This window comes from Muscardinus avellanarius, assembly GCF_963383645.1.
Source record: "Muscardinus avellanarius genome assembly, chromosome: 6".
Lineage (NCBI taxonomy): Eukaryota > Metazoa > Chordata > Mammalia > Rodentia > Gliridae > Muscardinus > Muscardinus avellanarius.
This window is the reverse complement of record NC_137791.1, coordinates 98,808,473-98,831,941: the sequence shown is the minus strand read 5'-3', so window position 1 is coordinate 98,831,941 and position 23,469 is coordinate 98,808,473. Positions and strand designations below refer to the sequence as shown.

The following is a 23,469-nucleotide window of genomic DNA, read 5'->3' as shown; positions in this document are numbered from 1 at the left end:
CATTCTGACCTACAGCCAGAGTAGATGCGCCCAGAGAAACCAGGACTATGATGCTTTAAACTGCCTCCCAACTCTCCTCTGATTGTCTACTTTGGGGGTTGGACAGGCAATTTTGCATTTTGGTGAAGAGTCATTATAATAAGAATTAGAAGACACCCATCAAGAGGAAAGCAAATATTAAGTTCAGCTGGGATGCCACGCAGCCAGGCAGCACTCCTATGCCGTTCTACCCAGCCCCTTTTCCTAACACAATGCTCTGACACAAAGTCCCTGGGAATTGCCTGAGTGATAGGAGGGGTAAGAGCACCTTTTATTCTAATTGAAGTGATTCTTAGATTATTATTTTTTTTACTGGTGCATTGTAGTCATACATCTCAATGGGGTACAAGAATGGTAGAGGCATGCATGCACACATCACTCATTTAGCCCTTCCCAATTGGTTCTTGGATTCTTGATGAGCCTATAAATAGCTTTAAGATGGAAATGGTTGCCAGGTCAACCAAACCTTGATTAAAAGCCTGCAGCTTTCTTCCCCACTTAAATTCAAGAGAGATATTGTATTGGGGCATGCAGGAGATTCAATTCATAATCAAAATCATGCCCGTGTGGTTAAACCTGCCAAAAAATTCCCCTTAATGTTGGGATTTAGAGAGTTCCTGAGTTGGCTGGCACACCCACATGCAGGCTTGGGGGTGAGGTGTACCCAAGCTCCAAGGAGACAGAAGGTTCTTATTATATTCAGGAACCTTCTGGACTTTTTCCCATGTGTCCCTTCATCTGGTTGTTCATCCACACCTTTCATCATGAACACAAAACTCTTCCTGAGTTCTATGAGTCCTTTTAGCAAAGCATCGAACTGAAGAGGGAGTGAGAGGACCCCAGTTTATAGCTGTGAGAGGCGGGGGTGGGTGGCCCAGGCCCTGCTGGCGTCTGAAGAGGGAGCAGTCCTGAGGGACTGAGCACTGTAACTTGTAGGATGTGACACTAACGCCACGTAAACAGCAGAAGAAATGACGGAACTGTTGAACACCTCGTCGGTATGAGGGAGATGGAGAAGCCGTGTTGGGAAGACATCGCGCACCTGGGGTCAGAGGGAAGCAAGGCGCTGGCTTGTGACTGTCCGCAAGGCAAGAGGGAAAAGGGCAGAGTTTCCAATCCGATGCTTATTTTCCACCATCACATTAAAATTACAATTTTGCACCTACAAAGGTCCAACTACCTCAGTTTACACTCAAGAAAACCAGAATCAATATAGTTTCTGTAAAATTTCGTAGCATCTTAGTATCCGTTTAGTATTGAACTCTCATTTCTGATTTCCCTTGACTTGGACACAATTGTTTTACAGGATCACAAAGAAATATTAAATAAAACAATGTAGCTTTGATTTCCAACCATGCTATAGAGGACAGACTTTTTTTTTTTTTTTTTTTTTTTTTTTTTTTTTTTTTTGGCGGTACTGGGTACCCAGGGTCATTCTACCTCTGAGTTACACCCCAGTCCTATTTTTTAGTCTTTATATTTTTTGAAATAGGGTCTCACTGAGTTGCCAGGGGCCTCAATAAGTAGTTGAGGCTGTCCATGAACCGGAGTGATAGAAGAGGTTCAGAAATGGGCATGTTAAGGTGAAAATAATCCTTGAAACCCCTTAGGAAAAAGTCACATTGGAGATCAGTATAACTTCCGTCAATAAATCCCACAGGGGCCGTTTTTTCAGAGATGGAGCAGGCTCATCAGCTGAGCCCGGATGAATTGATTGGTTTGAGGTTAGAGGATAAAAAGCACAGATCTTTAACACAAGATCACAGTGGGACCATAAAACAGATACAAATACAAATGAGGCCCCTGGGGTTTTGAAACCCATGGTAGATTCCTTTCCCTCCTATTTCACTCCCTGTGCAGGGTACCAAGGAGAATGAATGACTCACACTCTTTACATAGTTACACCTTTTCCTCTGCATGCCTGCTGGAGGGTTTATTACTTGGTTAGAAACTAAACTTTACAAGTGCAAGCATCTTCTTTGTTTTATTTGCCCATGTGCCATGCCTGGCAGGTAAATGTTTGTCAAAGGAATAGATGAATCCACTCCCCTTTTATTTTTCCTGGCTGGTTTCTTAAAAATCAAGGTCATTTAGGTCCAGCACAATGCTTTAACCTCTTGGGGAGCTGTGGTATCATAGCCAGAAAAATTCATACTAAACTATTCACAAAGAGCATGCAAGTGGAACCCCCAGTTAAGATTCCTGGTACCATCGACATCATATAGGCTGCAGTGACACTTGAACAAAATGATAACTTTACAGCATCAGATAAATTATGTTTAATAGCTACAGAACTACGTTTCTTTAAAATAACCCCAAGCACTTAGACAGAGAAGGTATTCTTTAAATGGACTCTTTATTGTTTTGAGGTCTACAAAGGTCATCAACCAAAAGAGCCCAAAAGGGCTCTGGGATAAATGAGCACAAATGTGTCATAACAAAATGGTCTTTGCAACTCGCTCCAGTATTTTCTGCTCTTTACTAAGCCAGCCTGGTGCACACTAGTTCTTCTCCACACATATCCTCTTCTAATCGCTTACAGTTTTAGCACCAATACTGGATGGCAAGATGGGTCACCTGTAGGACCTCCTTGGATTCCTAACCAGCACTGTTAAGCACTGACATGTGTTTGCCACCAGCACCTCTGATGGCTTTAACATGTAGAGATATATCACAGGAGCACATTCAAATGGCTGCTGTAAGGTGAGCTGATGGGGCGCTGGCCCGCAGGCAGAGAGGAAAGCATCATTTACAGACACCGGGCATCCTTCACCAAGGCTCAGAGCCCAGCCAGCGCTAAGCCAAATGCCTGGGATGAGACAGAGGAAGCAACCAGCGCTCCAGGACATCACTGGCTCTTTATGAGTAAAGAAAAGATGTAGAGACAGGAGACAAGGCTGAGGATAGTGATAAGTTAGGAAAAAGCCACTGATGCAGCAATCCAAAGATGAATCACTCCAACCTCAGCTAGAGAGCTCTCCTTAGCTGAACATAATGTCCCTACCTGCATGAAGAGTGTTTCTATAAGAATAATAAACAGTAAACATTGCACTTGCTCTAAAGTAGATTTAGGGAAAAAAAAGAAAGAAACAACTCTTAGCAAGTAAGAAATTGAGGCAGGGAAAGGATGAGGTCATATTGGATTAGGGTGAGTCATGAACCCAATAAGATTGGAATCCTTATACCCTTATAATAAGTGGAGAAACACACACAGGAAAGAACACACAGAACACACAAGGAAGAAACCACACGACAAAGGAGACAGAGATTGAAGCGCTGCATCTGCAACCGAGGGGGACCAAGGACTGCCCACCAGAGGCTAGGAAGTCCCCGGGAGGATCCTCTTCCGGGGCCTTCAAAGAAAGCAACACAATACCAACATTGTGATTTTGAACAATTCCAAATCGTGAGCAAGTCAGTATCTTGTTTTGAGCCACCCAGTTTGTGGTCATTTGTTACAGCAGCCCTAGGAAATTAATTCAGCATCTATCTATTCAAGTTAATTCCAAATACGTCTTGGTATCATCATTCACTCACAGTTAGTTAATGGGTACCAACTATACGCCAGAGACTCATCTAGCAGTGAACAAAACATTGAAAAAAGATCTGTCTTGTAGGTTTACATTCTAGATTAGGAGGAGAAAGAAAATGGTTGAAATAAAGAAATAAATATGTAGTTTGTCGAGGGGTGATAAGATCAGGAAGCAGTCTCACAGAGTGTGACGGAGTCTTCATGTTAAATCTGAATAAATAGAATACTTCCAGTGAATTTGCCCCAAACATGAACTCAGTATTCTAATACTTTAATTCTTGTTAAATTTGGTACAACATGTAAGGGTATATGTGGGGAGAAGATAGCCTTCCTCTATTTTATTAGTTTCTGCCCTAAAGCCAAGAAAACCATCAGTCATAAAGCTCATTGGGAAGGGAAAAATGATCTATAAGCAAAAAAATCATCAAGGCCTATGTGGGGAATTTCAAAGGATTCCGCAACTAATATGCACTTGTTGGCTGGTTTATTAACAAATCCAGCCATTTACCAGTCAACAGATGCCAGGGCAGTGTGAAAACTCTCAATGAAACAGAAGCGACTCTGCTATGCAAAACCGCTTCTTAAGCAAAGGGGGTGCTGGGCAGGCGAACTTTTAACTAAGTGCCCTAGAGTCCCATTATAAAAGAAAGTTCATCCTGCAGTAAAGGACATCTTCTGGCTATGCTGCCCAATACAGTAACCACTAGCTGAATGCCATAATTGGGCTATTGAAATATGCCTAGGGACCCCAGAAAACAGGATTTTAAACTTGATTTAATTTTGATTAATGGAAATTTAAATAACCATACGTGGCTAGCAGCTACTTTATTGAGCATAGATCTAGAACAGTAGAAGCCTGATGATGGAAAAAGACCTTGGAGAGACCTTACTTTAGTCAGAGAGGGACAAACTCCTCAAATTAAATCAGATTAGGAACCAAATAGTCAAAGCAACTGTGAGCAAGAAAAACGAGGCTGGAGGCTACACGCTTCCTGATTTCAAATTATATTACAAAGCTACAGTAATCAAAACCATCCAGTACTGGCATGAAAATAGACATATAGACTGATGTAACAGAACAAAGAGCCCCAAAATAAGCCATGCACATATGGCCATCTGATATTTGACAGGGGTGCCAAGAAGACACAAGGGGGAAAGACAATCTCTCCAACAGATGGAAAAACTGAATATCCACATGCAAAAGAATAAAACTGGACCTTTATCTCACTTCATACACAAAATTTGAGTTAATATAAAGTAAGAACTTAACCACAAAACCTAAAACTATAAGACTCCCCCAAGAAAAGATGGGGAAAAAAATCTTCCCAGCACTGCCTGTTGCAATCATTTCTTGGCTCTCACACCTAAAACACAGGCAGCAAAAGCAATAATGAACAGGTGGAATTACATCAAACTAAAAAGCCTCTGTCCTGCAAAGGAAAAAATCAACAAAGCCAAGTCAGCTGCAGAACAGGAGAAAATATTTGCAAACCATATATCTGCTAAATGCCTAATATCCAAAATCTATAAGGAACTCCTATAACTCAATAGCAAAAAATATAACTAAATAATCTAATTGTAAAATGGGTAAAAAAAAAAAAAAGCTGGATAGACATTTCTCCAATGACAGCATACAAATGGCTAATAGGTATATGAAAAGTTGCTCAACATTGCTAATCATTAGGGAAACACAAATCAAAACCACAATAAAATAATACCTCACACTGCTTAGGATGGTTGTTATCAAAAAGCAAAGCTAATAAGCATTAGATGTGGAAAAAAGGGAGCCCTTGCATACTGTTGATGGGAATGTACATTGGTGTAAGGATGCAAAACAGCACGGAGGTTACTCAGAAAAATAGAACTACCCACCATGTGATCCAGCAATCCCACTTCTGGACGTTACCAAAGGAGTTGGAATTGGGGTCTTGAAGAGGTGTCTGCATTTCCTTCTCTACTCTAGCACTATTCACAATGGCCAAGACATGGAAGAAGCCCAACTGTCCATGGATGGATGGATGGATGGATGGATGGATGGATGGATGGATGGATGAAATGTGATAGATGTAATCTTACTCAGACTTAAGGAAGAGAGAAATACTGCCATTTGTGACAGGATGGATGAACCTAGGGACCGTTGTACTAAATGAAATAAGCCAGACACAAAAGAACAACTGCTGCTGGATCCCAATTACATGAGGAATCTAAGTCAAATTTACAGAAGCAGAGAATGAAGCAGTGCTGCCTGGGAGAGTAGGAAATGGCAAGGTATTAGAGAAAAGGCATAAAATTTCAGGAATGCAAGGTGAGTGCGTTGTAGAGATCTACAACAAAGCATAGCCCTGTAGTTAATGAAACAATATTACATACTTAAAATTTTGCTAAGAGGGTAGGTCTTCTGTTCAGTGTCCTTATAACAAAATAACAATAATAAAGGGAACATAAGGAATCTTTCAGAGATGATGGATATGCATATGGCATTGATTGTGGTGACTGCTTTATAGGCATACATGTATTCCTAACTCGTCGGTATGTCAATACCTCTATAAAGTGGTTTAACAAAAAACAGATTAGGGAGCCTTCAAAGAATGCACAGTTATTCCATACAGCACTTCCCGCACATATTTACTTCCTTATATTCAGTGTCCTTGCATGTGGTCAATAGTATCATTCCTACATTCTGATGGAAAAAACTGAGGCTCAGCAGGATGATTTAACTTGCAGAGCTCTGCAGCACTTAAGAGTGGAGCCAGAGGAGCCAGAGGTCTAACACCAAAGCCTGTGCTCTTCCTTCTAAAGCATGCCTGCTGTGGCACCTTTCCTGAGATTTTTCTTCCATTTCCACCCTCTCTAAACAGCCCCAGAGCAGTGTGTGTGTGTGTGTGTGTGTGTGTGTGTGTGTGTGTGTGTAACAGATAACTGTGAAGCTACTTGAGTGCTTTGTGCAGATCTAGTACTTGGCACAGGCCAGAATCATCTTTAGCCAGCCTGCACAGTTCCCATCTGGCAAAGCAGAGTGTCAAGAACTGATGGGCCAAGAGGAGGCATGGCTGCACACCTGAGTAACTCAGTTAAGTAGAAGCAGCAGGTTAAACAAACCTTCCTCTCTTGGATACATTCAGCAGAAAAGTGGTGATACAGTATTCCTGATTGGGGGGAGGGGCGTTGGGGTACCCATTATACCAGCTGTAGGGACATTGAGAACCCCTAAGGCCACATGTGTTTGTACTTAAGTAGCCTGTAGAGGGAGGAAAGAAGAAAAAGAAGGAACAGGGCATCTCAGTATCAGTATGGAGATATGAAAATCCAGGTTGAAGGCAGAAGCTGTGGTCTCACTCTGGAGATAAAGAACTACTCAGCTTCTTCCTCAGATTCTTGCTCTGCTCATAGCTATACTGAAAGGAACTTTCTGGAGAGGAAAAGCTTTCTTTCCTTAAAAACGAGCTTTTACAAGTATCTTGAGGTTTTGAGATTTATGTAATTCCACACCCAAATACTTTAAAAATAGTTCATCCTAGTGAAACTCTGGGAATCCTGTGAAGGGGTATTTAGAAAACCTAACTGCTCAGCTGAGTCTCCCACAAACCATCAAGCCTCAGGAACTTGGTTTGGGAGCCTGGTTTTGAACGCATTCTTACAGAACAAAACCATTGGGTACCTAATAATGCACAAGCTGGTGAACACTGCTGGTGGTGTCTTCGTGACACAAATAGATACATTGAAAAAGAAAAGCAAGGTTTCTCTTGGTGTAGTAAAATCGCTATTTTGCAGCACCTTTAATTTCAAAACTCTCTACTAAACTGTGTCCTTGGACAATAATCCCCAATTCGTTCTGACTTCATTCCCTTTGCAGTCCCGGTCCTGCATTGCTTTGCAAAATTTTGCTTCCATTAGAAGATAACTTTAGATATTTTTTTTAAAAGGAAGTAAGAACTATCAGCATAACGGTGCACATCGAAGTTGTCAAAGTCTGGTTCTGGAGTTGGTCTTTGCTGAGCCCTGTTCTCAGAAGTTTCCGTAGGAGAGGAAAGCCCCAATTTATGAATTGTCGGGACAGAAGCGCCGCCCAGACGGACTCCGCGCAGCGCCCAGGGCTCGGTCCCTGCAAACAGCGCCTGCACCGCCATCCACCGGCCTCGGGCGGATCGCGTCAGGATGGGGACGAGTTCCCCCAGGATCCGACAGGGTGCCGCCTCCCATCCTCCTGCCCGCCTAGCCAAGTCTCGGCCGGGCAGAGCTGGTCCCCCGTCCCGACCCTGCGCAGCGGGCAGCCTCGCGGTGGCCTCGGATTCCGAAACCCTGTTGACTCCAGAGGAGAAGGACAAGTGCAGAGGAGACCCGGCTCCTGGAGCTGAGGCCGGGTCGGACTGGCCCCGCGTCCTTCCCTTCCTTCCCCCTCCCGAATGAGGGCAATGCGGTCCCTTCCCAGGACAGGACCGATCGGAGCCCGCCAAACCCCAGCAGCTCAGCACTCGCGCGCCCCGGGCGTCCTGCACCGGGTGCACCTGGGCGAGTACCCCGGAGAGAAGTTTGCGCCCCGGGGACCCTGTGGTCCCCAGCGCTCTGCAAGTGAGTCAGTGTGGGATGCCGACGCTCAGGGCTAACCCTGGCGGCCAGGGCACTGAGCGCAAGTGAAGGGACGGAGATGGAGGCGCGCGCGATTTGGAGAGGAGGCTTACGTCTGGGGCGGGCGCGGCCGCCGCGCGGGGGTCCCAGCGGCCGGGCCCCGAGGGGCTGGTTCCGACGGGCCCCGGTGCACCCTCCCCGAGGGCCGGAGGGGAGGCTCTGCACGCGAGGTAGCAAGGCCCTTGGCAAGAACAGCCGGGTCTCCGGACCGAGCCAACTCTGAGGTTGAAGGAAACCCTGCCCATGGCCCTGGAGGGTCCTGGGCGCCGGCGGGCGACCCGTGCACAGGCTGCAGGCGCTGAGCCGGAGCTCACCGACGGCCGGGAAGGAGGCGGCACAGGAGGGAGGGGCGCGGGGGCGGGCAGGGAGCTCCCCGGGCTCGCGGTCTGCCCCGGGAGCGCAGGTCCTCATCTTACCCGCTTTGGGGCTCCGGCTCCGCGGTAGCGCTCTTCAGGAGCCAGGGCAGGGGACCGTGGCGTGAACATGCCTCGCTTATTCCCCTGTCTGTCCACTCTTATCTTGGTCGCGTTTCTTTCCTCTACGTGTCCCCGGGAGAGACTCTACGAATGTCTTTCTCTTCGCTCAGGAAGAGACAAGTTGTACTTCAGGGAGCAGGAGGCCCATATTTTGTCTGTTGGACAGATCCCACCCGCGGACCACTCCCTCCCTCCCTCGTCTCTGGTCCACCCATAATAAACCTAATGACAGATCCTTCATGCCCCCCCTCTACCACACACACACACACACACATTCACGTTCAACTCTATCCATTTTAGACCACTTCCTATTAGCCAGTGTAGGCATGCAAAAATCAGAAAGGCTGCAACCTCAGGCAGCATGTTACCTTAAACAGCTTTAACTTTTCAAAGACACCTATTATTTGAATTAGGCAAATGGAATGCTGTCCTCTGTTAGAGGTTTAGAAAATGCCCTTGCAACACTGCCTAAGGCTTTCTGAGGGCTCCAGGACAGGGGGATGACTTTAAGTTCGGGATTTCCCACTGGTGACAAAGAAGCCCGTAAGTCCCGTTCTGTTATTTGAAAGCAGTTAATCTCCCTACGGTAGCATGAAGGAAAGCACTGGAGTAGTCACAACGGCAAAGATTACTTTACCACTTGAGGCTCAAGATGAATGGTAAATGTTTGGCAAAAAGAAAAGGAAAAAAAAAAAAAAGAAGGAAGGGAAAAGACCAAAAATTTCATTGAGTTTTTTCTTAGAAATGACTTTTTATACAATTTCAGTCAAGATCTTAGTGGAAATTTCAAAAATTATTCACAAGGTTATTGAATAATTCCACCTCCATTATTCAAAGAAGCCTATGTAGAGTCAATAAGACATATACCAGGCACCTGTTCCTTGAATATTTATTGCTGAAAAAAGGTATACATTTGAAAAATTGGTATGTCATTTCGAAATGAGATGCGATGTAGAAAATATTGCACTTGTAAAATGGCTGGAGTACTGATTCCATGTTATTCTGACATGAGATTTAGAAGCCAGTATCTGACAAGTTTACCATAATTTGCAAAAAGTAATCTCTTAGTACATGTCAGGCTTTGTACTAAACAAACACATTACATTTATTCTTTTACTTTCATTAGCCACCTTGAGGTAGATGCTATTATTAGCTTTAGAGATGAGAGAGCAGATTGAGGGAATTGAAGTAACTAGCAGGGTAAGGTCATACAGCCAGCAAGTAGCTGTGCTGAGATTCCCCTTAGCTGTGCTAAGATTCAGCCTCATCACACACCATCAGCAGAGCCCCCACCGCAGCCCCAGGAATCAAGAGATAGGATGTGCGTCTGCCGGCTCCACCGTGAGCAAGTCAGTCTTCCAGGGCCAGTTAACACAGTCTATGATACAAGCACTGGTTGGACTCTGCCACCAAGGTTGCTACAGGCATGTGAGTTTCTATTTCATCTCCTTTCTTTTCCACTTTCTGCCCTCTGGTGGAGGTGCTACAGGGACTAGGAAATCAAAGTAGCTGAATCAGGGGTTGAGATTGCCAGGGTAGATCAGTCTACCTCACTCTTCCGTTACTGTTCTGTAGGTCTCTAAGAACTAAAGGTGATTGCACCGAGAGCTGAATATGAATTCCATATATTTCTTTTTAGTTAGAGACACTAACCAGGTCTAGTTAACAAAACACTGGAATGAATACTGATGATACAAAAATGAAAGAAAACATAAATATACATATATATATATATGTATATATGTATATATGTATTGCAGTACTGGGGATTAAACCCAGGGGCATTCTACCTCCAAGCTGAACCCCTAGCCCTATTTTTTTTTTTTATTTTGAAACAGGGTCTCACTAAGTTGCAGAGGGCCTAAGTAGCTGAGGCTGGCTGCAAACCTGTGATCCTCCTGTCTCAGCCTCCCAAGTACTGGGATTACCAGGATGTGCCACCATGCCTGTCTTATTTTTATATTTTTTGCAACAACCTTCTGTAATGTAATGAATCAAAAATAATAGTTTCATAACACTTTCTGCTCACAATGATCTTTAATGACCTATTTGAATTATTTTTGAAAAAAAGCTTGACATATTTGCATTTGAACTTAAAGTGATGACCATCTAGTTTCTTAAAAAATAATTTTTACAAAAAGAAACACTTCTGGCCCTTTGAAATTTTATTGTTAGCATTTAAAATGTATAATCCAACTAAATACATACATACATACACCCATAGTAAGGGGTTTTCAGAAAAATTAACTTAAGGGTGGATGTGGTGGCACATGCTTGTAATTCCAGTACTTGGGAGGCTGAGACAGGAGGATCAACAGGTTCGAAGCCAGCCTTGACAACTTAGTGAGTTCCTCCAAAACTTAGTGAGACTCTTTTTCCAAATAAATAAAAATCAGGCTAGGGCTTTAGCTCAGAGGTAAAATGCCTCTGGGTTCAATCTCCAGGATTCAATCTCCAGTGCCACAGAGAGACAGAGAGACAGACAGAGATGGCGGGGGGGAGGGGTTAAGCCTCTGGAAAGGGTGATTTAAGAGCAAACTCTGGTCATGTATCATATGGTGCTTAGTACTGCAGATGAAGGGAATTTGAAAATAAGAAAAAGGTATCTCCCAACAGCAGCTCACATCCCAGGATGATCACAGGTGAGCAGTGGTTAAAATGGATACGCTATCCCATAGCTTATCTATGCTCCTATTTGTCCAGTTCCTTTAGGATTTGCTAGCTGCCAGATGAACTTTTAGTCTAGTGGGACATAGTAAACAAATATGCAAATATGAACACTATGGAAAAATACTTGTAAATATGTGGTAATGGCGTAGGGAGATAGAGTTATTTTTAGCTGAGATATAAGGATGCGGTCTTGAAAATCAAAATTTAAAAACAGCACAAGAAATAAACTGGAAGTGTACCTGTTGCAGAGAGAGTTTTTCTTAATGAAGGAAAACATACCCACGCCCACCATATGTTCCGCCCCAGTGAACCATTCAGCTTATGACAAATAACTTGTGTGGTATTGTTTGCTGTACTAATGCTTCCGGCACAATGATCCCCCACTTTAATACACCATAGTAGTCACTGGAAAGATGGTAATGAGAACTGGCCCCAAAGGAAATTTCAAAGGAATTTTATTTTTAGCAATTGCTTGCACCTAGTGCTACACAGGGACCACACACTGCAGTTTGACTGCCTAAATGTCCCTACTTTAGCCAGTATCCCACCCCGTCTTCCCAGGGAGTGTCTCCCTCAGTGACAGCGACCATATGTGCAAAAAGTGAGATTCCTCAGTTCATGACAGATATTTTTCTTCTGATTTGTGGAAAACAGATATTTTTCTTCTGATTGTGGAAAAGTCTTAAAATGATAAGATTCAGTCTAATTCTTCTGTAAGTTTTTTTGTTTGTTTAGTTTTTTATTACCAGGGGTTGAACCCAGAGGTATTCTACCTCTGAGCTATACTCTAATCCTTTTTATTTTGTAAACAGCGTCTCGCTGAGTTGCTGACGGTCTCATTATGTTCCTGAGGCTGGCATCTAACCTGAGATCCCCTTGTCTCAGCCTCCCAAATACTGGGATTACAGGCGCGTGCCACTATACCTGGCTATAACAAAATTATTAAGAGAAAAAATTATGAAAATACCCAAGCAGTCCATAGCCTAGGATTACATTACAAATTCATTCATTCTCCTAAGAAATATTTATTGAACACTGTAATGGGTGATGTTTCTCAATTCCCTTAAGATGAAATCACACTAGAATAGGGTAGGCCATAAACCCAAAGAGAGTGTCCTTAATAGGGCAGAAAAGCCTACACAAAGATACCAAGAAGGTGATTTCTAGGGGCCAAGAAATACCATGGGTTGACACCACTGTAAGCCAGGAGGGAGACAGGAGGCAGTTTCTCCCCAGAGGGAACCAACTGGCTGACTTCTTAATTTTGGAGTTTGGCCACCTCAAATCTGAGAGAAAGTTTTATGAAACCCTGTTGTGATATTTGTTGTGATAGCCCTAGGAAACTGAAACCACAGCATCTACTCTGAGGCTAGGTACAGTCCTCACTCCATGGAATAAATAAAGCTGTACTCCTGCCTCATGGAGCCAGGTTCTAGTGAAAAAGGTAGGTAATAAATACATGAGGACATATGTATGAAATTTTTTTCCACAGTACAATTTAAATACATGTTCCATCCCTATTTAGAAAGAAAACTTAGCACTTGGGAGGCTGAGACAGGAGTCACACAGGTTCAAATCCAGCCTCAGCTACTTAGGGAGGCTCTCAGCAACTTAGTGAGACCCTGTTTCCAAATAAAGTATAAAATAGGTCTGGGAGTATAGCCCGGAGGTAGAAAAACCCCTGATCCCACCCTCATTACCACAAAAAAAAAGAAAGAAAAGAAAGAAAAAGAAAAGAAAAGAAAGGAAGGAAGGAAGGAAGGAAGGAAGGAAGGAAGGAAGAAAAACTTAGCAGGAAAGGTCTACTATGACAGCAAACAATAGACCTAAACTTGTTTGATATACCAAAATTCTAAAACGACTTCCCAGATGGGCAACTGGTCTCTTGTCTCAAGTCTCTGATGAGCAGAGGGGCTCCCGGTTCCTCCCAAATGTCTCTCTTCCAGGAGGTACTAGCTATATTCTGCTTCCTCCTCATTCTATGAAGCTCCCCTCTCATGGGCCTCTGGACTCACGGTTAGGGTGTCTCCTCACTGCCCCTCACAGAAGATGACTTCCAGAGACAAAAGGCAACAGCCCTCTTCTGTCAGCTGTGGTTCTGGAGCTCAGACACTTGCCTGGCTTCCCAAAAGCCAGGGAGCAGCAGAGGCCATAGGCTGGAAAACCCCCACGGCTCCCTTCAGATCCTGCCTCTCCGAACCTCCTCTCCCTGGCCACAGAAGTGCAGAGTCACAGAGGTCCTGCTGCACCTCCAGTGCTTTCAATTCAACACCCAACTGACCCCTATTCCTCCACAGATCAGAGTGTCTACCATTGTTTTGGTAATCTGGAAATGAACTGACCCCCGTGTGTGTGACCTTTCTTCCCTACCGCTCTCTCAGCTTGGCTACTCCTTAGCTGTCTGCTATGTGGAGGGACTCACGGTGCAGATTATACCACAGCAGAAATATTTCTTGAAAAGAAATGGAATAACTTAAAACACATCTCTCCATGTTTGGTCTTAAGAGTCCTATAGGTTGCCAGGCGTGGTAGTACACTCCTACCCATAATCCCAGTAACTTGGGAAACTGTGACAGGAGGATTGGAGGTATAAGGCCAGCCTCAGCAATTTAGTGAGACCCTCAGCAACTCAGCAAGACCCTAGTTCAAAAAAAAAAAAAAATAGGGCTGAGGCCATACCACAAAATTTTAGCATTCGTAGCCATTAAGCTCAAGAATCACAGACTTCTTTACAAAAAGTAAATGTTTTCAATGTGGTACTTCAATAAAGTTCCTTGCATTATCAGTTATAATTACACCTATTTATTTGATATTGTTTAAACTTAAATGTGAATAGTGAAAACAATTGAAATATAAACATCAGGTTTTAGTAGATCTCCAAGTGCTTAACCTAAAAAATCTGAAAAGATTTCAATATATATTGTCCACGAATTTCAAAATAGTAAGCTGAAAAACATGTTTTACATTGTATGATATGTAATGTAATACATTATACTGTGTTAATGCCACTAGGTAATTAGGAAAATAAGACCCTTACATTCAGAATCTTATCTCTGCCATTCTTAGAAACTATTTGGTAACTGTTTCCATTCCTTTTATAACTGGCTCAGAACACAACAAAAAGGACAATCTGTATTACCTTATTTTTTTCAAACCAAATCAGTGTAAGTTATTTAGACACAATTTACTTTCCTTTGACCTTAAGAAACAACTTATCTCCTCCCGGACATCTGCTTGAGCTCATACTAGGGTGGTTTCTGCAGCAATCTCCTGCCTCTCGTTGAGGGCGTGGGGAAAACCGGCACCACAGTCACAGGTCCCTGTTGCAGGGAGCCCACATCAGCCAGCGCCCCCTGCCTCTCCACTCGCCTTCCTCCTTCCTTTCTACCCTCACCCTTGCCGCCTCCAGTCCTTACCCCACGGCAGCCAGCAATCTCCAAAAACAGTTTCTTCCCTACTGAAGATCTTCCAATATTTAAACTAGAATAAAACTCCAATCCTCCCTGTCTAGCAAACACCTCAGACCCTGGCCTCCACCATCCCACCCTCTCAACTGGAATTTCACAAAGCTGCCTCCCTCCTCACCACGTCAAGGTCTCCCAAGCTTAGGGACTATGCACCTGCTGCTTTCCCTCTCAGAGACTTTTTTGCAAGTTTTCTTTTCTTTTCTTGTTTTTTGCAGTACATGGGACTGAACCCAGGGCCATACTACCTCTGAGCTACACCCCAGCCCTATTTTTTATTCTTTCTTTCGAAACAGGGCCTAAGTGGCTGAAGTTGGCGGCAAACATGCGATCCTCCTGTCTCAGCCTCCCAAGTACGGATTAAAGCATGTGCCACCATGTCTGGCTTTGTGGGTTTTCAAACGGGGGTGAAAGGTGTATCTCAGAGGGGCTTCCCAGTCGAAATCACCTCATGCCTATCACCCCACTTCCATCATTTTCGGTGCCACTTCAGAACACACTTAGCCTAGGAAATCACACTCATTTTTTAATGCATCTACTGCCTGCCTGCTCTCCCTCAAATTCATAGCAGCAACCTGAAAAAACCACCAGTTTCCAGTACCTAAAATTCTGGTCATGAAGCACACACATCTGTTAACTAAACAAATGAATTGGTTATGTGACTTTGGTAGGTGAATTAAGTTCTAAACTAGCCAAACAAACACAGCTCAACGTATCATTAATCCAGTCTCCTTCCCCCGCTTACTACATTCCTCCCCATCAGATGGGTGGGGGAACCTAGCAAGAAGAAAAAAATCAACAAATAATAGACATGAACTATCTTCAGGCTTGCTAATTAGGCTAAGATTCTGAATACATAAAAATGGCTTTCCACATGAACACCTGGTCATTCATGTTCTTTAAAATTCACTTTGGTTAGAGCACGTACTGAGTTAGAGCTTTTAAAACAAAATCCAAGTAACACCACCAATGGGAAAAGCAAACAAAACAAAACAAAACAAAAAAGTCAAAAAATAAAGCCTACAAAGAAAGGAATGCTCTTTACTTCAAGACACCAGCTAATACTTGATGAAACAATATGGTATTATTAAAAATTTTTTAATTAAATCCAACAAACTTTAAATCTTTCTTTAGACTCCTGTTTACAATGCACAGTGATCACTTTTCAATGTTTTAATACTTGTTACTGTTTTCTGCATCAAGTACTAGAGTATACAGTGGTACTAATGCCTAACCTAAATAATAAGCTCCTGAACATATTAAATAAGAATAAACATTCTAGATTACAAGTTTGGTGTGAAAAATTTTAATGAAAACATTAATCATACAAAAATTAAATAGTAAAGCTATTTAAAATGACTTACAATTCAAACAAATTAGCTTACTCATATTTCTCTGTTGGTTTGTTTTTACAAAAACTGATTGGTTCTAGGTGCAATCTACTAAGGATAGTGGTAAAAAGAAATGGCAATCAAGTACGGAGCCCATAAACCCTGTGTTCAGCACATATTGCTCATAAATATTATTTTTATTATCTTCAAAAGGTACATCCTAGTTTTACAAAACATGTCTACTATAGTTAAAAACTTCCTGCAAGAGAAACAGCCACATGTGAGAAACTAGTCTGTCATCTACTAAAAATGACTATAGTTTCTCGGGAACACGACAAGTCAAATTTATTTCGATGACTAATAAAAATTCCTCACTAATAAACTAACATCTAGAATCTAGTTATAAAGCTTCATGTTATGACTTAAGAGGTCTTTTAGAGAATCACTTTTTAAAAAAAGTACAAAGTTACATGATCAGGAATAGTACCTTATAAGTAACCAAACATGGAGAAATAGTCCTTACTGCATATATGGCTGTTTCATCCAAAATTTTTAAAAAAATTATTAGTTTGAAATATTAAATGAAACAACCGAGTTAATACAAGGAAGGAAACACAGTGAATAACAAACATGTAACTCTGCCACTAGCTAAGCCTTATGAAACATTTTATAAATTTCAGTCATGCTTTGACTTGAAACAGTGTTAAACTGCCTTTCTAGTATACTAATTAGGATAAAGTTTAACACTCAGTTCTTCTAACAACAGCCGGAGAATACACAGATGAATGTGAATATTTATCATGTTCCACAACATTCATTTCCTAATATCCCAAATTTAACAATTTATCTACTCCAATCTGAGGTATATTAAAACAACCAAATTATTTTTTTAATCTACATCATGGGTGATGTACCATGCAAACACTGCTACGGCAACTCCACACACAGGAAGGAGATAATATTTGTATTTTTGCCAAAGCGATAGCTCCACTGCCACTTCATCTCTCTTCTTGTTCTTCTTCCGACGACCCTTCAGTCTGTTTTCAAAAGCCTCCAGTTCAGCCTAAATCAAAACAGTTTTATTTTTATTAAGCTTAATACATAGGTTGATTTGAAAATTTCCATGTGAATGAAAATAAGTCAATTTCATGATAAATGTTTTAATAGTAATGTTATAAAATAAATTTGTTTGTATGATTAAAAAAGGAATACCTCTTCCCCAACTACTGACTGTGTATCAACAAAATCAGAGGTTAGGTAAACAGAAAGGGAACTGGAAAGTAACAAAATATTACTTCAGACTGTAAGCCTGTTTTTTATTTTAAACATTAAGAAATAAGATTAAATCAGGGAGCTAGATTCTAGCAAGGTTAAGAGATGTCCAGTTAGAAGAGATATTTATAATTTTAGCTCTTTACAATGCATGTAATTGACTTGTAGGAAAGAAATTCAAGTGAGTACAAGAGAAAAATACCCCCAGAACTTGAATCCTTCTCTTATAAAATACATTTTTAAAAAAAATACAGTAAAAACTCAGCTGGGCATGGTGGTACATGCCTGTAATCCCAGTACTTGGGAGACTGAGAAAGGAGGATTGCAGGTTCAAGGTCAGCCTCAGCAACTCTGTAGGATCCTATTTCAAATAAAAAAATAAAATAAAATAGGGCCTGAGGCATAGCTCAGAGGTAGAATGCCCCTGGGCTCAATCTCCAATACTAAAACAAACTACAAACAAAAACAGTAACAAATTCTTAAGGAAAAAATTTCATACTTTTAGTGCATGAAGACTATTCAAAAAAAGGTAACAGTTACAGTCATTATAAAGTGTGGATTTTTAATGTACTGATGAATACTTATTAAATTTCTATACATGATAATGCATTATTACACTGTAGAGTGATTATTCACTAAAAATATATTGCATAAAATATATGTGTAATATCCATGCAAAACTCTAAATGTTTAATAAAATAAAACAAACTTTAGTTAACATAGCCATTATTGTAGCCAAATCGATACTTGAAGAAGAGTAAATATGTACTTAAAACAAAGTAGCATTCTTCAATGAGCCGGAAAAACATCAAATATTCCTAAATGGCTATAGATATACATAAAAAACTCAAAATATCTTAAAAGTAGCCAAACCTGAGAACCACTTCCATAGAGAAGTAATTGATCCTTAAATGATGACCCATAGTCAACAAGTAAACATTAGGTTCTATATGTTCTCTTGAAAGAGTCAGTAAACGGGGACCAAAGATTTTCATCCCTCATTATTCAGATAAATGTAGTGAGGTTTGGAAAAACTCTAAACTCCAGGATTTAAAGCCAAACTATATTTTACTGAATTATCTCTGATAACATTTTTAGGGCATACTGGGCAAATCAACTTTTAAAAATGATGAAATGTCAGAGGTCTTCCCAGCCAGTCTTTATTTTCCACATCAATTGTTTCTAATGTCCTCCTCCAAGTCACACAAACTTCAATCCTCTCATTTATAAGTATAAAGCATTTCAAGATGCGAATGGACAAGAACGGAATATTTTATCAAAACAGTATCTGAACATCTAGGTAATAATTAGGAACAGACGACAGACTTGCACTTAAGGATCTAATGGGAAATTAGAATATTAATTACTAGAAAATATATTATTTATACAAAAGCATTAGTTAGTAAACACCACTTATTTGCAATTGGGTAAAAAGGAGCTCAGAAACTTTCAGGTGAGTATAGACATGGACTCCGGAAGATGCTTCACAATGATGACATGACACCCTTTCTTCTACCCCTTCACCAAAGAAGGCTAAAACTCTACGGCTGGAAAATAAATGAAATTGGCAAGGAAATAAATTGGGAATGTAAGAAGTATCTGTGAATTTATGAGGTCTCATGCCTTTTTGAAGTTTTGGTGTTCCTGAACTAAAGTACATAGATGGTTAATTTATGTTTTGTAGAAAACATTTTCAGCTCTAGACCCTACTTTGTACCTAGCAATATGCCTTGAGTTTGCACAAAAATAACAATGACACCAACAGATAGAAATCTAGTTATTCGGTTTAGTTACCTGTTGTCTTCTTTTTTCTTCTTCAAGAGCAGCTTTGGCTTCTGCTTCTTTTATCTGTTTATATACATTCAAAAGTAAAGTAACAATTTAATGATAAAATTCTACATAGAATTTAATTTTAATATCTTCTCATCCAGATTCTATTTTAATATATAATAACTTTGAAAATTAAAGCATCATTCTGGAAATTGTCTAAGGAAATATAAATGTAATACAAAGAGATTTTACCAAGGTACCATCTAATAGATTGAGGATGGTGGTAGATGGAGTGTTATTCCTTAAATAAACACGTCCACTTAACAGCTATAATAGATGTTAGAACACAGCTTAAACCAGTAAAATACTGTAAACTAAATTACTTTTAAATTTTGATGTTTCCTCTTAAGTTACCATACTAAAAATCTAGAATCAATAATTAAGTATCACATTTCCCTAGAGTTGAGATTAGCCATTTATTTCAAACGCCCTAACTGAAATGGAATTCACAGTTTCAAACACAGTCAATAATTTTTTCCTTGATTGGATTGACAGAGAAAAACAGTAACACTAGAGGTACCCCAAAGAGCAAAAACTCCCCAAATCCTATTTTTGTATTCTATTAACTTAATTTTCAGGTTTATTCTAACATTAAAACAAATGATTATGTCTCAGAGCAAATACACGAATGGTTATATACATACAAGACAATAAAAAGCACACCTTGAATTCAAAATAAGCCCATAAAACGGGACTTTCATAACAAAAGCAAAAATATGTCAAGTAAAAGCACATAAGTAAGTGTACAGCAGAGGCAGAGACAGGCCGTCAGCACGTGAGGACAGCACGAGGGAGACCTCACCTCACAGGCTCTCCGCTTCACTTCCTTGCAGGTTGCGTCACATTCCACTGAAACCTGACTCTCACGTACTTTACTGCACTGCAATTCCTGCAATTAATCCAATTTTCAAATTTTACATGATCTTTCCTTCCAATACATAAAAAAGCAAACATTAGAGCTTAAGTGTATAAATATTTAACAGTCAAGTTAATGTTTAATGATATAGTTATAAGTGTTAAGTATCTTGGTTCAAATAGTGATTACTCCTTTATTTTCTCCTAATTAAAAGAGTGACAATCATAAAACTGAAATAACTCATTTAATAATTATCTACTCAGTGCAACTATCAACTTAGCTCCAATTTTATTTTTATTCCTTACTTTGTTTCTTGTTATTCTTCCATGAAACGAAATGCTCTAGAACAGTGCTGTACAAGAGAGCTTTCTGGGTTCATCACAATTATCTTTAGGGGAAGATCATATGAATACCAGAGGAAAAGGAGATTATAACTGAGATATAGTAAATCAGAGGTCAAGATAAAAAAAAAATATAGACCAAACAAAAACAATTGAAATAGAAAAGTATTTTCTTTCTATTTTTTCTTTTCTTTCTTTATTCTTTTTTTTTTTTTTTTTTTTTTGGTGGTACTGGGGTTTCTGGAAGCCTTCTGCCTCCAGGCTACACTCCCAGACCTATTTCATATTTTTATTTGGAAACAGGGTCTCTTAAGCCAGCATGGCTGGCTTCAAACCTGCGCGATCTTCCTGTCTCCACCTCCCAAGCGCAGGGATTATAAGCATGCGCCACCACGCCCAGCTGAAAAGTATTTTTCAATCACTTAAAATATTTACCTTTTTTATTCTTTTACAAGGACATCTAAGTTTAACCCTCTGATTGCAATTAAAGGGACATTCACCAGGATGACACATCTCTTTGCATCTGTGACCACAAGGAAGCTAAAATAAAACCAAAATAAAGCAATTACATATTTATATATTGGTCATATTTTACCTTCTTTCACATTCAGCAACCATTATAAGAATAAGTCTATCACACAAAGGGCCAATCAACCTGGCTAATTAATAGACAAGCTAAATGCAACTTTCTGAAATATTCTTCCCAGCTTCACTCCATAAGTAAATCTTTCCACAGCCAACCTTGTAGCTAGTTACAGCCATATGACTAGATTCCAGCCAGTAGAATACAAGCAAGTAAAAGTGATCTGTGTCTTAAAGCATTCAGAGAGTACTTCCAACATTTTGTCCTTTCCCATTTGCTAAAGATGAAATCTGGAGCACCGATGGAAATCACGTGCTGAAGAGAGCAGAGCTGCACAGCTAACCTGGATCCCTGGATGAGTCGGGGCACAGCGACACATCCACCATTCCTGTACTATTACAGGAGAAAGAAAGCATTGGCGTCCGCATGCCACGTATTGTGCTACAACTGCTTAGCTTTTCACTCTAAAACACTTTCCTTGATACTCTAAATTAATACATATCACTTAGTCAAGACAACTCAGTAACTGCCATGATATCTATACATTCCTTGTCTTTATTCATTATTTTCTTATTCTGGTCAAGCTTTCAGATGACATGTTCTTCCCTGACTATTCAAATCATAAAACCACACTTCAAGACACAGCTTAAATTACCATAAAAGTCTAATATGAGTTCTAAAGTATTGTGACACTGCTTGTATTGTCTTGAACTGTTACCAAAAAAAATCATTGTAGGCACATATATTTCTGTCTTCCCAACCTGAATGTAAATGAAATATACTAGTGATCAGAGGTTAAACCCCAAATCACAATACCTTAAACTGAATCACAAATTCCCTGTTTACTAACTATGGGATCTTAGGCAAGTCACCTGACTTTTCTATTTCAAATGTATGACAACTATGAAGAATAAATGCACTTTATAAAGCTGCTGTGAAGATGAAATGGGTTCAATAAATTTAGCTGTTATAAATTTTAGTTAGCTGAGGGCAATGGTCCTATTTTATGTGTGTCACTCATCTCAGAATCCCTAACAAAGCTAATTTACAAATAGTGGATACCTCAACATTTAAATTCCCCATGTTTATGGTCTGATTGATACTTCAAACTATGGACTTCACCACCATAAATATTACCTTTTCAGAGAAATTAATCACATTTCCTTGCACAACCACATATTTTTAGAGGGTACAAAAACTTGTTTTTAAAAATCACTAAAAAATATCTGAAACAAGATGGCTAAACAATAAAGAGATAATCTCAAAAAAACACTGCTCAAGAAAATCAACATAATAAAAGGTCCTGTTCCAGCTTACCTCTTTAGGGCACTGATTTTTGCAACAACTGAGAAGATTCTTTTCATTTTCATCAGCTATGCTCATCTTTCTAAAAGAGGACAATTATCTTTGATGACATTCAAACCAAAGTCCATTTCAAAGCATTATTTTTTTCCAAAAATAACTCACAACTTTAAATATAGCCATAATATTATTTCATTTTTTCTCAAGAAATATTTAAATTATGCCTCATCTTTAACAATTATCTTCAAATTATTTAAATGTTCTGATAACCAGAACTCAGCGGCCCTTTATCTACTATAAACAAACCTAATGTCAAAAGGGCAATCACCAGAAGGAAGTACAAAGCACACATAAAACACGGTTCATATCTGGCCTCTCTATCAGTCCTACTGGTATCTCTCCCTAGAAACAGTGATACTCCCCTACTGATCAGTTATTATAATGATGACAAATCATAATTATAATTCTTCATTAAACTCTTTGCAGAAAAATTTAAAAACAAGTATTTAGCATATTACCTCGAACTGAAAAATTTACAATGAATATTCAATAGGAAATGCAGTGAGCTTTTTGGAAAAGCCTTTTCAGTTGTTTTGGGGTAAGCTATCAATTCATGTCAGAAATTAACTCATTTTAGATCAGTCTATGCTTTTACATGCATTTTATCCTACTCGGAAAGTCATTCAGAAAAAGAAACATTAAAGAATAAAATTATTTTCTAAAAGACAACTGAATGCAACCACAGTGGACACTGCCTGAGTCAGAGCCTGACAGTCCAGAAGTCCCCATCACAGACATTTCCTTTTGCTCATCCCCATCCCCTTTCCAACCCTTTCTTTTTTCCCCCAATTTTCTTATTTCCCCTCACTAAGCAAAACTGCCAAAATATACCATAAATAGCCTCACTAATGTCAGTTAAAATTACTGCCTTAAATATTCATATTCAATAGCTATAAATGTACTCAAACATTTAAATTTCTTGACAAAGTTTCACTTAATAATATCACAAAGTATTTGTGCTGGCTCTATGAAAAGTTGTTGCACATTTTTTTTTGATAGCAGAAACTTTTAATGAGGAAAGGCAAACAACAGCCTGAAAATAGTACAGAATAAAGGGAGCTGAGGAAAGCGATATAAAGATCAGGTA

At 40.0% G+C, this 23,469-nt stretch overlaps 2 protein-coding genes across 2 annotated transcripts in view; both read right to left on the bottom strand.

Annotated features, from left to right (window-relative positions):
- The window catches only part of CORIN (corin, serine peptidase), a gene marked incomplete at both ends in the record, with an annotated part of 277,623 nt that extends 268,941 nt beyond the window's left edge, over window positions 1-8,682 (bottom strand). The window contains one exon of the mRNA XM_080697928.1: window positions 8,614-8,682. Within this exon, the coding sequence (XP_080554054.1) occupies window positions 8,614-8,682 (69 nt within the window). The remainder of the gene's footprint in view (window positions 1-8,613) is intronic.
- An 8,345-nt stretch (window positions 8,683-17,027) lies between these two features.
- The window catches only part of LOC308264122 (NF-X1-type zinc finger protein NFXL1-like), a gene marked incomplete at both ends in the record, with an annotated part of 16,816 nt that continues 10,374 nt past the window's right edge, over window positions 17,028-23,469 (bottom strand). Inside the window, 5 exons of the mRNA XM_080697250.1 lie at window positions 17,028-17,201; window positions 19,205-19,258; window positions 20,043-20,129; window positions 20,873-20,977; window positions 22,338-22,407. Coding sequence (XP_080553376.1) covers window positions 17,028-17,201; window positions 19,205-19,258; window positions 20,043-20,129; window positions 20,873-20,977; window positions 22,338-22,407 — 490 coding nt within the window. The remainder of the gene's footprint in view (window positions 17,202-19,204; window positions 19,259-20,042; window positions 20,130-20,872; window positions 20,978-22,337; window positions 22,408-23,469) is intronic.